We start from the raw sequence: 14758 nt of genomic DNA, 5'->3' as shown, positions 1-14758 counted from the left end.
AATCTGAAAACCGCGAATTTGTGGTTACATCATTTAAAAAAAATTAAAATGTGTTTCAATTTCCAAAATAAGATAACTATACCCAGGGTATCATACGAAAGGGCCTTACAGACCATACATCCTAAAACAGATTTTTATTTATTTTTATGTATTTGATGTTTTTGATGTATCGTGCAAAATGTTGGAAAAAATACCCGAGTACGGAACCCTCAGTGCGCGAGTCTGACTCGCACTTGGTCGGTTTTTTTAATTTATAGACCAGCGCTTAGTTGTTATTATAGGCTGTAAATTTTGTGAGTATCCTGAACAAAGTCGCGGGCAAAAGCTCATATAATAAAATGAACCACAAGTCACATAACTATGTTGTTTCAAAATTACAGATTGTAACGAATTCAAGCTTTTCGCTTTTTAACAACGAAAAGCTCCATAATTACATAATTAACGAAGTATACCTACCTCGCCTCATAAAGTTACATCGAATGTACCTAACGAGCGAAAATGAATAGCCTATTTTAAAGTAGGTAACGTTTTTAATTAAAAAGTTTAAAAAGTAAGCAATGGAAATTAAACCCTGTACGCCGCGGTGAGACCGCAGTAAAAAATTTGGTTAAGTACGTAGGTACCCTCTGAATTTTTTATAATATCAAAGCCGGTCTCTTAATTCTACAGTCTCTTGGTAATTTTATAGCGTAAAAAAAGTAAGAGCAACTCACTTTTCAATTTAAAAAATGAATGTAACTTCTGTAGCAATCAACGGTTTTTTAGGGCGCATCGGGCGCATCGAAGAATTGCTGATGGCAAAGACTTCAGCAACATACGCTGTACGCAGAGCCTGTCCATAAAGGCAACACTTTTTTTAATAAAATTTTATTACTTGGTTCTCTTATCCGGATTTCCTCATTTCTGATTTGAGCTTATACAGTTCTTAATACGAAATCCGATAAGAATGACTTAACATTTTTAACGGTCAATCAGGTAATTCTATTCACAGCAATAGCATGGAACACGCGATAAGGAAGCCTAGTTCACTTTAAGTAAATTAAGTCGGAAAGTAATATAAAAGTCACAACACGCACTTGCTGTTAAAAAAAAAAGGTAAAACTTTTCTATTTTCGTTTGAAGTGACTTCCGGTTACCGTGCAACCTAAAAAATGCCCACTAAAGCAATTATTTTTTAAATTTTTAGAACGGCTGGTTTCCGGTTGCAAGCAAAAAATTAGGCATAGATTAGCGCGCGTCATATTTTCAGGACATACGAGTAAACAACCATGCTATGTCTTCAACTTTAAATAGAAACATTCAACATAACATGACATACTTAGTAGATATTATGTTATAATATAATAGTACAGCTACATAGGCCTAATTAGGTCAATAAATAACGTATATTGGATATAACTAATAATATACACACTACATCATCGTGTATCGTAATGAGGCCACGCTGCGATATTAATTAGCCATGTTGAGTTTACCATGTTCTCAATTATCCGTAATCTATAATACATTTCGCTACGTATTCTTAAGGTGCATTTACACATTGCAAAGGGTGAGACGGGACGCGAGACGACTGTTTTCACTTTCGTCTCCCGGTGTCGTGTTGCATCCAAGCAGTATCGACATTATATGCATAACATATCAAAGACATTCTCGGCGAATGGAGAGAAAGAACACGAGTCTAAATATGTAAATGCACGGTTACATTTTGTTTATTTGTTTATGCGCGTATTATGTCAGAACCATCGATTGACTTTTCTTTCGCATTTCTTAAGCATAAGCTTTATAGGACTTTTTAGGTGTAGATTGCAGTAAGTTCCTAGGATTTCAATAAATAATAATTCTCGTTCTGCGCTGTGGCCTAAAACTTAATAAACGCCTGTCTTTCTACACAAGTCTCTAGGAATGAGAAGAGTTTAGGGCCTAAACTTTAGGCCAAAGTCCATCACGCGAAGTGCGGATTAGCAGACTTCAAACATCTTTGAGAATATTATGGAGAACTCTCAGGCACACGGGTTTCCTCACGATGTTCTGAAGCAAGTGATATCTGATTGCTTAGAACGCACATAACTCCGAAAAGAGAGGGTGCGTGCTCGGGATCGAACCTCCGACCCACCGAATAGTAGGTGGAGGTTTTAACCACTGGACTGCCATGGTTCTATTATGCTATATAACATGCTAATTGCCTACTATCTACTAAATTAATTATTGTACCTCGATATAATTGTACAGACACATCAATATAAATTGCGCCTAATTATAGGTATAGGTTAATTAAATATGTATCATGAGCTTTTTAAAACATAATATCGAATATCGTAATAAAGCTACTAGGGCGACAATTATCGTTATTATTTTATACTTAATTGTGATGGCCGAGTTTCTGTAATTACGGTCATAAAAACCTATTTTCACGTCATTTTCATGCAATTTGATTTTATGATACACATTCAATTTTACTCGGTACAACATCGACATCGTTAATGTTATGTATTATTATCACAAAGTTGTGTTGTTATGACAAAGTTGTGTTTTGTAATGAAATATATAATACATATACTTGCTTACACATGTTACGTCCATATTACATGGCGTATTAGATAACTAAGACATAAGATATAAAACGCACGAGAATAGATGAGATAGACTGATGTGACTCAAGTGTCGCAGTTTTAAATTTTCATTTTAGATACCTATGTATCGTATCTACTTCTTTTGTTAAACGTTGAATAAGTATTTCTTTTATAATATTAGAAAAATGATCAACCTCATTAAAAAAAATACAAAAGTACTTTCATAATAAATTAGTTATAGAAAATACTCGCTTCATTTAAAAAAAAAAAAGTAATCGTCTCGTGAGATATTAATCCTAGGCAATAAAATGGCTTAACGCACACAATCACAATTCAAATAGTTATTGAACTGTGAATCGGTTTTAATCGCTGTTCAAAACTGTGGCACCGAACGGAGATTAATCGTACGCTTCGTAAACTTTTACGAGGATTATCCTTTGATGATTGTTCAGCTTTGTTTATTTGTTTAGGGCTACCGAGATATTTGGTGGGGTGAGTATTTATATGTGTACAGTTCTTTGCCCTACCATATAAATTCGAAGGTCTACTGCTTCATTCATACTTTTCAGAGCTATCACTTGCTCTAACGGTGACGAAAAACATCGCAAGAAAACCTACATGCCTGAGAGTTTTTCAAAATGTTCTCAAAGGTGTGTGAAGGTGCCAATCCGCTCTTGGCCAATGTGGTGGACTGTGTCCTAGACTCTTCTCATTCTGAGAGGAGACCCGTGCTCAGTAGTGAGCTGCCGATGAGACGATGATGGACCTGAAACGATGATGATGGACGTGGCAATTACCTTCGTAGCTCACAATTATTTACAGTTTTAAATAGTTTTAACCGACTTCGGAAAAGGAGGAGGTTCTCAATTCGTCGGAATCTTTTTTTTGAAATGTGAGTCACGCATATTCACAGTTGAAATAAATTGAACTGAGGATTATCCTTGACGATTGTTCAGCTTTGTTTATTGGTTTAGGACTGGGTAGTGGGTACCAACGATGTTTCGTGGGTTATTTACGATGGTTATTTATATCTGTACACTTTTTTGACCTTCCGTATTTCTACTCTAAGCTGATTTGATAGCTTTCATGTTTTATTTTAATCTAGTTTTTGCCTGGAACTTCGTCCGCGTGATATAATTAATTAATTAATAGTATAACCTAGTATTATAGATGAATTTTCAGAATCTAATTATTATTAGTTCCAGAGATTACCCCCTATATGCAAACTTACAAGTTTTATCTCTTTCTATTATAATGTTTTAAACGCACATACGTAACCCCGAAAAGTTGAGGTGCGTATCCTGGCTCGAACCTCCAATCTCTCGAATATGATGAGGACGACTTGACCACTAGGCTATCACGGCTCTTTTTCTTTCACGGAATTGGTCTTAATAGGACCAAATGGATAATAAAATCCAAAAAAAGTTTTTATATTTTTGCTAAATAAGCATGAATTAGAACTTTGTAGCACTTTGTAGCTTGTAAACCTAAATCTTAACTCTGCTGATACAAAAATAGGCTTCTATGTTTTTTTAATTGCAAATATATTACAATAAAACGTAAAGCTAGCCTTATCTAATTACTATACTATACATGCCCGCGTGGAATGGTGCAAAGAATACTGGCTGCAATGCCGCGCTGGACAGCCAGGCTGATCCGTTGTGCAAAAAATAAGCCAGCCCTTCTGTCACCCGAGGAAGCTAATACTCGCGGTGAAATGTCTCGTAAAAATTTCTTAACACTAAGACTCCATGGCCCTAAGGTCTCCACGGCAACCGGAACAAAAATGTAACTCTCGATAAGAGAGGCATACTTGCGCCGCTTGCCGTTTAACAGACACCGCTCGTGTACAAAAGTCAAATTAGTTTAGACAACAATCTGCCCTCAATTCATAAGGCAACAAAATTAAAGGAGCTTCAGAAAATAAATTACAGTTCAGAAGTGTGCGAAGTTCGTAATTAAAAGTTGAAAAGGTATTACGGTGGAAGTTTTGACGGTTTTTGACGTTATCGCCATGGCTAGACCACAGATAAAGGTAGTATAGACTTCACTCTGATAAAGCTGACCGCCCATGTCAACTTTAGGTATCCGCGGTCACGAAGTTTGCTGCGCACGGCTTTACTTTAATATTATGATACAGTTACTTTATCTATTATTTACTTTACTTTAATATATACTAGCTGGTGCCTGCGACTTCAATCGCGTGGACTTAGGTTTTAAAAAATCCCGTGTGAACTCTTTGATCAACCGGGATAAAAAGTAACCTATGTCACTCTCTAGGTCTTTGACTATATACTTACCCATGCAAAAAAGCGATGCGAAGGGCAAACCAACAAACGAATAAACCAACAAACAAATATACTTTCGCATTTATGATACGGGTAGTGATATCATGCTACTAAAATGTAGGTGATAAAAATAGTAATAAAAAACCTTAATTCTGGCGGACGAGGTCGCGGGCATCATCTAGTAAATTATAATTAAAGTAGAGATTAGAGATCCTTGAGAGAATACAGAGATCGTTGACAACGGGTGAAATTTGAATCAGTGACCATACGGACAATTCAGTTCGGTCCACACCCGGGCAGCTAATCAATTTCTGGCGATAAGCATAGACCCATAAGAGTATTCCAAATGTGTATGGGTTGACCACAAAGAAAATTATCCTCTCTATCTAGTACCTACTACCTACGTCTGTTTTCCGTAACTTACAGATTAGCGAACACTAACTTCGTCAATGTACCTCGCTTCCTTAGATCATTATTTATTAAACTTCGCTACGGTACAGTACGACTTAGTACGGGTTTGCTCATCTCGTCAACACTAATAGATTTCGAGTATCGAAACATAATAAAGCCAGAGTAAAATGGATCTAAAGTATCTTGTTTTAGGGTTTATGTTGATCCACTAGTCTTCATCTAAAGTCGGCCCCCAGCTACGACTCTCTGATCTTATTGTTTCGATGTTCCTTTAACATCGTTGTCGAAATGTGCCAACTCGTGCTATAAGCGTAAGTACTATAAAGAGGGTAGGTGAAATATTGCTCGGGAACTTGGTCGTGCACCTGCGTTAATTATTTATAAGTTATGGAATTCTCGTCTAATGCCTTGCGTATTTTTATACGTAATGTCTCATTTATTTTACTTACTTCTCTTTTGATAAATCGACTATTTCTAAGAATTGAAATGTTGAAATATGAAAAATTATAAAATTCTTCCAGAATTCGTAAAATCCACGTGCTCTGTTAGCTTTCAGTTTACTAACCATTTTAAATTATCAATTTCACTAAAGAGGACGTCAAAATATTTTATGACGTTACATGTTTGGAAGTATATAAAAAGAAAAAAGAAATTCTAAAAAGCCCCTGCCGTAGTTAGCACTGCATCTTTTCCAGCCAGCCGTTTCGATTCTTTAAGAAATTTATGTACCCGGAGACACTCACGCCATCAAGAAGAGGAAAATCGGTTGAGCCGTTGAGTAGTTACGAGCAGACATGGCAATGGACATACAGACATGCAGAAAAAACACTTGCCCCTTAACGTAAACATGCAAGGTTCAATTTTAATACAACTTATACGAGTATGTCCATGGGACAACAATTAATCATTAGGTAATTTATGCGTTGATGCGTCCGGCTTGTGCAATTCTTGCAATACGAGCGCTGCAAGTGTAATTAGCTGCAATTAGGTAAATATTAAGTAGTTGTTGTCACAGACTGTAATAAAATACAGAAAATCGAAGTTCCCAAATACCAAAAGCAAATACGAGCACGCCGCCGTTAAACAACGAATTTGTGCCAAACAATGTTGAAACTTAGTGCAATTATGTTGACCGTGGCCGTAACTTTGTCCCTTTGTGCTTAAGCTAACTCACTCACTAAGATGACTGTTGATGGAACTTCGGTGAAGGGTTAGCAAGTTTGTTCGTTATGCTGTACGATTAATTTTAATAACCCTATCGTCTCTCTTGCTTTTACACGCGATTTCTTTCGAGTTTTCTTAAACTTTTCACATATTATGGGCCCTTTTCCATACTTTTTCGTTTTCAAATAAATTGATAGATTACTTATTTAGCCATACGGAGAAATGTTTTGTATTTTTGTTTTTAAATACCTAGACTAGAAATAATAAGCTCCGGGATTTTCACAAAACAAAGAAAAGGGAAAATATTCTAAATACCTAATTTATATTCTGTGATGCCCTTGAAGAAGATATAAATGAGGAGCTAACGGACAAAATAATATTTACCAAGAGCAAAAAACTTAATAAATGTTGTCGATCATTACTTAGAACTCAATTTTTGCACATTTTAGGCTGGTTTGCTTGATAATGAGTTGAGATTTGTATTCAGTGATCGCAATAACGAACTTTGAACTCAATTTCAGTGCAGTTTTAGGCCGCTTTGCTTGGCGATGAGTTCAGATTTGTATTCAGTGGGCTATAAACATCCGGATTAAAGAAAGATAAAATAATTTTGACCAGAAATATAATTAGGTAGTGTAGTGTATGCGCTGGCGCGGGAGGGCGTTGCAGTCTCCGGGGGCGCTGGGGAGTCATTGTCGGCCATGACAGAGAGTGTGCGTGTTCCAGCGTTACGTGTGCTTTACATCCCTTTGTGTGTCCAGAGAGTGTTTTATTAGTGTAATCACAACACTACAAGTGGCGACGAGGATAAAAGTAAGTACATGTAACTCTAATAAAAAAAAAAGGATAAATGAAGGAAGGAACAGTAATGGTTACCTATTTGTTGCCTATCAATTGTTTACGTGTTAGCTTCGGTCCGAATAACCTATTATAAATTGTTGGTATTAGGTATAGGTACCTAATAGGATAAAAAAAAAATTAGTTTAATGAACACTGTAATGTTATATGCATAAATCAGAATCACTTAGGAACCAAGTAAATACGTAAACAAAGGTACCTACTGGCAAACAAATTTATACTCGTATTTATGCCGCTATCCTTCATTGTTAAGGGCCTTGCATTATATCAAATAGAAGGGAATAAGGCCATACAATTATTATGCAAACGTTGTGGTGTAAGGTTATTAAAAAAAAAAAAAAATATTATCTAATGAAGGTGGTTTAACAAAATAATAATTGACTCATTCGATGTCGTACGATCTGTTGCTAGGTGGCCAACAAAAGTAAATTGTTATAAATACGGGAGTTATGAAGGTTTCAAATAAAACCTGCTTTCCAGACCCTTGGATTATATGGATATCTACAAAAATATATATTGTGCACGTATACAACCTAACGATACCTACCTTTGATCAGTTCAATTGATATAATGTATGATTTATGATCATAGATTTGACTTAATGAGAAACATATTTTATGCACATACATTACACAATGTAATATTGATTATTATTTTATTATTAAATTTGGTTATAAGTAATAACTTAAAATATGATAGTTTGAATAATAATTCAATTAGATTGCACGAGGCAGGAAACATGGGTATAAAGTTTATGGTAACTTTGATTATTTCATTGTATTAGTAACAACAATTACATCACAACATTTAAGTTATGCACTTATCCTATTGTTTACTTGCACAATTTATATGGAGATGATCCAGTAATAAGAAAGGTTCACTTTAAGGCCACGCAATGAATAGAGTCACGCAAATTAAATCAAAGGGCCACGCAAAATAAATCAAAGGGCCACGCAAAATTAATCAAAGGGTCACGATAAATAAATCAAAGGGCCACGCAGATTAAATCAAAGGGCCACGCAGATTAACTCAAAGGGCCACGCAGATTAAATCAAAGGGCCACGCAGATTATATCAAAGGGCCACGCAGATTAACTCAAAGGGCCACGCAGATTAAATCAAAGGGCCACGCAGATTATATCAAAGGGCCACGCAGATTATATCAAAGGGCCACGCAGATTAAATTAAAGGCCACGCAGACTAAATCTAAGGGCCACGCAGATTAAATTATGGACATATTTTAAGGTACTCGTATACGCCTTAAGTAACATATTAAAAATATGTGTATATAATTAGGTCCAACTGTATGAGAGGGCTACGCAGTGTAATACTAAAAAAAAAGAGCCACGCAAAAATAAGAGTCAACATTTTGTTGCAGGCTGCCCCAAAATGACTCATGCATCATCTACACTTCCTAACTTGCAACATTTTGATTGCGAAGGCGATCCAACATCTATCGGCACTCGCTGGGAAAAATGGAAAAGAGCATTCGAAATTTACTTACTGGCTGCCAACATCGAGACACCTGTAAAAAAACGGGCTACTCTACTCCATGTGGGGGGTATAGCACTCCAGGAAGTTTATTATAACATACCCGGCGCTCACGTTGAAGAAGAAGGTGTCGATGTTTATGAAGTAGCTCTAAAGAAATTGGACAGTCACTTTGCTCCAAAACAAAGTCGGATTTACGAAAGGTATCTCTTTAGACTCATGAAACAGGAAGAAGAAGAACAATTCGAACGATTTTTATTAAGGTTAAGAACTCAAGCCGAAAAATGTCAATTCCATGACAAAGAGCAGCATATTATTGACCAAATCACTGAAAAGTGCAGACAAGTCGAATTGAGGAAAAAAATTTTAGAAGGTGGAGATACAATTACTCTAGACGAAATCATCAGTAAAGCAAATGCATTAGAAGTTGTAGCCAGACAATTGGATAAATTTAAAATGGTAAAGACAAATGATACGAACAATTTCAACAAAGCAGAAATAAATAAAATCGATAACAAGAAAAAATATAACAAACCGTTCCCAAGACAATTCTCGAACACTAAATGTAGTAGATGTGGAAGCCCCTCCCACTCATCCGAAGACATAAAATGCCCAGCAAAAGACAAACGATGTTTGAAGTGTGGCTTCATTGGTCATTTCCGGGAAAATTGTAGAACTCGACAGAAAAGACAGTTTTCGGGCAACAGGACGGAAACCGTAAATAAAAAACCAAAAATAGAAACAAAAAAAGGTGCCTTTAGATCTGAAATTGACTACATTTTCAATCTGGGTGAAAACGGAGATAAAAAGGATGAGACCGGTGAAGTACGAAAGGAAAAGACAGAAGAGTCCCGAATAGATTATATTTTCCACCTGGATGATGACGAAACTATAAAGTGCAGTATTGGGGGAGTTACCATTGACATTTTGATCGATTCGGGAAGTAAATGCAACGTAATTACTGATAAAACATGGCAGCTTCTAAAAGACAATAGAGTGAAAATTTCTAATCAAATACGCAAACCTAATAAGACACTTGTTTCTTACGGCAGTAAAGAACCTTTGGATATAATGGGCTCCTTTGACGCGAACATTTCAGTCATTGCTAATAAGTGTATAAAAGGTACCATCTATGTTATCAGAAACGGCACACGTGATTTATTAGGCAAGGAGACAGCAATTCAGTTAGGCGTGCTAAAAATTGGGCTTCAAATTAACTCAATAAGTAATGAGAAACCATCAGATAAAGTGTTTCCAAAGTTCAAAGGAGTAACGGTCCAAATCCCAATAGACCAAACAGTTAAACCAGTTATCCAGCCATATCGAAGAGTCCCCATTCCTTTAGAAGAAAAGGTTACCAAAAAATTAAAGGAACTTAAAGATGCGGATATCATTGAGGAAGTAAATGAACCCTCACCGTGGGTATCACCCATGGTTCCCGTTCTTAAAGAAGGACAAGAAGAGGTACGTATTTGCTTAGATATGAGAAGAGCTAACGAAGCAATTATAAGAGAAAATCACCCCCTTCCAACAATGAAGGAATTGCTACCTAACTTTCGTCAAGCGAAATACTTTTCTAAACTTGACATAAAAAATGCCTTTCATCAACTCGAAATTCATGAAGATTGTAGGTACATTACTACATTTAGTACTAGCAAAGGACTATATAGATATAAGAGACTAATGTTCGGAATTTCTTGTGCGCCAGAGATGTTCCAAAAAATTTTAGAAAAGATGTTGTTAGGCTGTGAAGGGACATTCAATTTTATAGACGGCATAATTGTACACGGTGCCACAGAAAAAGAACATGACGCAAGGTTAAGTAAGGTGTTACAAGTTTTGAAAGAAAACAACGTTCTGCTAAATGAAAACAAATGCATTTATAAAACTCAAACAATTGAATTTCTCGGTCATGAACTTTCAGCTAGTGGAATTAGGCCACTTGAAAAATATTTGACAGCAATTAAAACTAGTAGAATACCAAATACTATTGAAGAAATTCAAAGTTTTTTGGGCTTGGTTAATTTTGTAAGTAAATGGATTCCCAACTTAGCTACCCTTACTGAACCTTTGCGCGAACTGTTACGGTTAGGCATTGGAAAGTCAGCAAATGTTCAGAAATTCTGGACACCTAAGCAGGATGAGGCATTTGAAGCTTTAAAGAAAAGCATATCCAATATTGAAACTTTAGGCTACTATAGTCCTTCTGATAAAACCCAGGTTATCGCTGATGCCTCTCCTGTAGGGTTAGGTGCAGTGTTGGTTCAGATTGGTAAAGATGGTCCCCGTGTGATCGCTTTTGGTCACAAGGCTCTCACTGACTGTGAAAAGAGATATTGTCAAACAGAAAAAGAAGCCTTGGCGCTCGTTTGGGCAGTAGAACACTTTAAGATATACCTGTTTGGCAAAGACTTTGAACTAATAAGCGATCACAAACCATTGGAAACCATTTTTGGACGAACTTCTAAACCATGCGCAAGAATAGAACGGTGGGTACTTCGGTTACAGGCTTACAGGTACAAAGTCATCTACCGTCCAGTGGAGATATCCTTCTTCGGGGAACTAGGATAGTTATACCTCATCTTCTGCGGCAACGAGTACTGGAAGCAGCATGAAGGCCATCCAGGCATAGTAGCAATGAAAGCTCGCCTCAGAACAAAGGTGTGGTGGCCTAGGATTGACAAAGATGCTGAACGATTAGTAAAAGCTTGCCGAGGATGTACGCTTGTATCAAATCCTACTCCGCCACATCCAATGAAGAGACGAGCACTTCCCGCTGAACCTTGGGTTGACATAGCGATGGACTTCTTGGGGCCGCTTCCTAGTCATGATTACCTGTTGATACTTGTTGATTACTATAGTAGATATAAAGAAATCAAAGTAATGCGCAGTATTACTTCTCTTGATACGATAAAGGTGTTAAAAGAAATATTCTCCAGATTAGGTTATCCAGCAACCTTGACGTGTGATAATGGAACTCAGATGACTGGCGAGGTTTTCCGGAAATATTGTAAGGAATGTGGAATCATCCTATATAATACAGTTCCGTATTGGCCTCAAATGAACGGGGAAGTCGAGAGGCAAAATCGAGACGTTTTAAAACGTCTAAAAATTTGCCAAGCTGAAAACAAGGATTGGAAAGAGGACATTTTCAGTTATTTAATGATGTATAACAGTACGCCTCACTCTGTTACAGGCAAATCTCCCTCGGAGTTATTTTATAAAAGACAGTTTAGAGACAAGATCCCAGCAGCACCAGATATGGAGTATAAGGCAATAGATGAAGAGGTAAGAGATAGGGACCTGCAAAAGAAGGAAAAAGGGAAAGAGTATGCAGATCTCAAAAGGAAAGCGACAGATAGCAACTTAGAAATAGGAGAAAAAGTATTAGTGAAAAATTTGATCAAAGATAATAAGTTAACCTCCAATTTCAATCCCACTACGCATACAGTTACGGATGTGAGTGGTGGTGATGTTAATATTAGGAATGATGAAACCGGAAAAGAATATCGGCGAAATATAGTCCATTTAAAGAAATTAAATGATTCATGGACGGTTGTGAACCAGAGTAGCAGTTAGTTAACTATGATTAGGTTGATTAGGTGTGATTGGATTTTGTACAAAAGTAAATTGTGTTAAATTGTTAATTGGGAATTGTATTGAATGTTGTTAAAAGGAAGTAAAACCAAAATTGTTTTGTTAAATTTAAAACCATAATTGTTTTGTCTAATTTTGCCTACTGTAACCTACTGTAATTTCAAATTATTTCATATAATAAAAATAAAGAAGGGATGTAGTGTATGCGCTGGCGCGGGAGGGCGTTGCAGTCTCCGGGGGCGCTGGGGAGTCATTGTCGGCCATGACAGAGAGTGTGCGTGTTCCAGCGTTACGTGTGCTTTACATCCCTTTGTGTGTCCAGAGAGTGTTTTATTAGTGTAATCACAACACTACAGGTAGGTATCGTTTATTTTCGCCAGCTCCTCAATTATTTTCTTCCGTAGGTAGGTAATTACATTACATGTCTTTTCATACGTGTCATCTCTGAATTTTTCATGATGAGATATTCAACGCACCTTCCAGAATTCATCCTAACATGACCTAATTCGGTAACAAAAAGTGCTAATGTATGAACATACCTATATCGCATATTGTATTAAGGTTATTCGCTTTTCGGAGGCGAACGTGTGTGGCATTTAAGATTAATTTATTTTGCCGGCGCTAAATACCTTCTATTGTATTTCGACCTGCCGTTTTGGTATTTAATTCAGATATCTTTAACGTAGGTAGGAATCGGACTGAACAAGGCTGGATATCTTTAAGGTGTTTACACGGCACGCACTGAATTTGCTGAAAATCTCGTATATTGGGCAATACTTTGCCCCATGTGCAAGGTTCGTCCTTGGTTCGTCCCCAAGGTTTTTTCTTGGGCAATTGGGCCTAAAGGTTAGATTGCAGTGGCTAACTTGTATCTGAATAAAAAATGAAACTCGTGCTAAATGGCTTTGCTTAGGTAGGCACTAATGATATAAGTATTTTTTAAATATATTGAACATATTCCGAGTTCGAATAATATGATTTGCGATTTTTTTTGAATTTTGCTAACGATGAAGGAAAATATTGTGAGGAAGCCGACATGTTGAAGGATTCTCCATGATGTTCTTAAAGCTATGTGAAATCTACCAAACCACACTTGGCAGCATGGTGCACTATAACCGAAACTCTTCTTATTTTGAAAGAAAATTCATTTATTATTTGGAAATGCAGTTCATTTCCGTGAACCTTAAGAGGTATATTAAAATGTGCGTCAACTTTTTAAAGATATTCAATAAAAATATATAAGTACCTACTTAAATATTGCAAAGCATTATTTGAGCCCACCTCAGAAACTTTGACTACTTTAGGTACATGTTTCACACTGAACTTTTCTTTAATTTAAATATATTTGTGTAACAAAACGCCAGAACAACCAATTCCACTCAATTCTCAAAGCCACATTGAAGTTATAAAGAGTGAAAGTAAACTTTTGTTTGCAAGCAGTCGGAGAGTTTTTAATTAAAAGTTGAAAATGTAAACAATGGAGGGTTTTCGCGGTCGAGGGCCGGTTCAAGCTGGATAAGTGCTAGTCATTGCGCCTTTTATGTGCCTTCAACTTGTGATTGTAGGAACCTCTGAATGAAGATTTGGCATTTTATTTTGCATCTTAAACATGCTTTGTTGCATTAGTAAAGAGTAAAAGCAACCAATTTTTTTAGTCTTATACCTGTTATCACCCATCACCTACCTGGTATGGTTAGGCCATTAAATCATGATCCTCTAAAACTAAACTCCTTCGGTTTTGATTGTGATCCCTATCTCGTTTTAAGGGTTCCGTTGGTGCATGAAAGGAAAAAGGAAGCCTTATGGGATCACTTCGTTGTCTGTCTGTCTTTCAAGACCCATGAAGAGAATTAAAACCTATAGGGTACTTCCCATTGACCTAGAATTATGAAAGGCGGGTAGCAATGACATAGCACCAGTTAATGAAAAAAATCCGAAAACCATGAATTTGTGACATCACAAACAAATCTATTAAAAGTGTTATTATTAATTGTACGACGGTACGGAACCCTTCATAATATGTGCAAGTCCGACTCGCACTTGACCGGTTTTCCATAGTCGCAGTTACCTCAGTCTGCTGATTAGGTACCTACCTTCTAACTAGGAACTGTTTCCAAACTTTCGGCATCAAACTTAGAACAACTTTAACTGTTGACCATCTTTGTAGCTTAATTATACGTTTGCAGCATAAGTTTAGGCAACTGTGTCGTCATGAACTTCAATATTATATTGTTACAACTTACAATACATTGTGTAGACTACGATTATTATTTTATTTATTGGGCGACTGACTGAATCGACTCACTGACTGATTTATTAAGCTGAAACCGAAACAACTGGTCGGATTAGACTGAATTCAGATAGCTATTAGGTAGTAGGT

The 14758-nt window shown here is 36.6% G+C and overlaps 2 protein-coding genes across 3 annotated transcripts in view; both read left to right on the top strand.

Annotated features, from left to right (window-relative positions):
• The window catches only part of LOC123870950, a 58534-nt gene that overhangs the window by 34523 nt on the left and 9253 nt on the right, over positions 1–14758 (top strand). The gene's annotated exons all lie outside the window — the stretch shown is intronic.
• LOC123870873 lies at positions 7074–12698 on the top strand. Of its 2 annotated transcripts, none has more exons than XM_045914358.1 (3): positions 7074–7246; positions 8669–10245; positions 11978–12698. In XM_045914358.1, exons 2-3 carry the CDS (start codon positions 8680–8682, stop codon positions 12059–12061), a joined length of 1650 nt encoding a protein of 549 aa, XP_045770314.1. In that variant the 5' UTR covers positions 7074–7246; positions 8669–8679; the 3' UTR covers positions 12062–12698. The 2 variants fall into 2 exon arrangements, with proteins under 2 accessions (XP_045770314.1, XP_045770322.1); XM_045914366.1 differs by having other exon boundaries at positions 11321–12698.

The sequence above is a fragment of the Maniola jurtina genome, chromosome 2 (assembly GCF_905333055.1).
Source record: "Maniola jurtina chromosome 2, ilManJurt1.1, whole genome shotgun sequence".
In the NCBI taxonomy this organism is placed as follows: domain Eukaryota; kingdom Metazoa; phylum Arthropoda; class Insecta; order Lepidoptera; family Nymphalidae; genus Maniola; species Maniola jurtina.
Note: the sequence above shows the minus strand (reverse complement) of the source record. Positions and strands in the feature narration are given on the sequence as shown.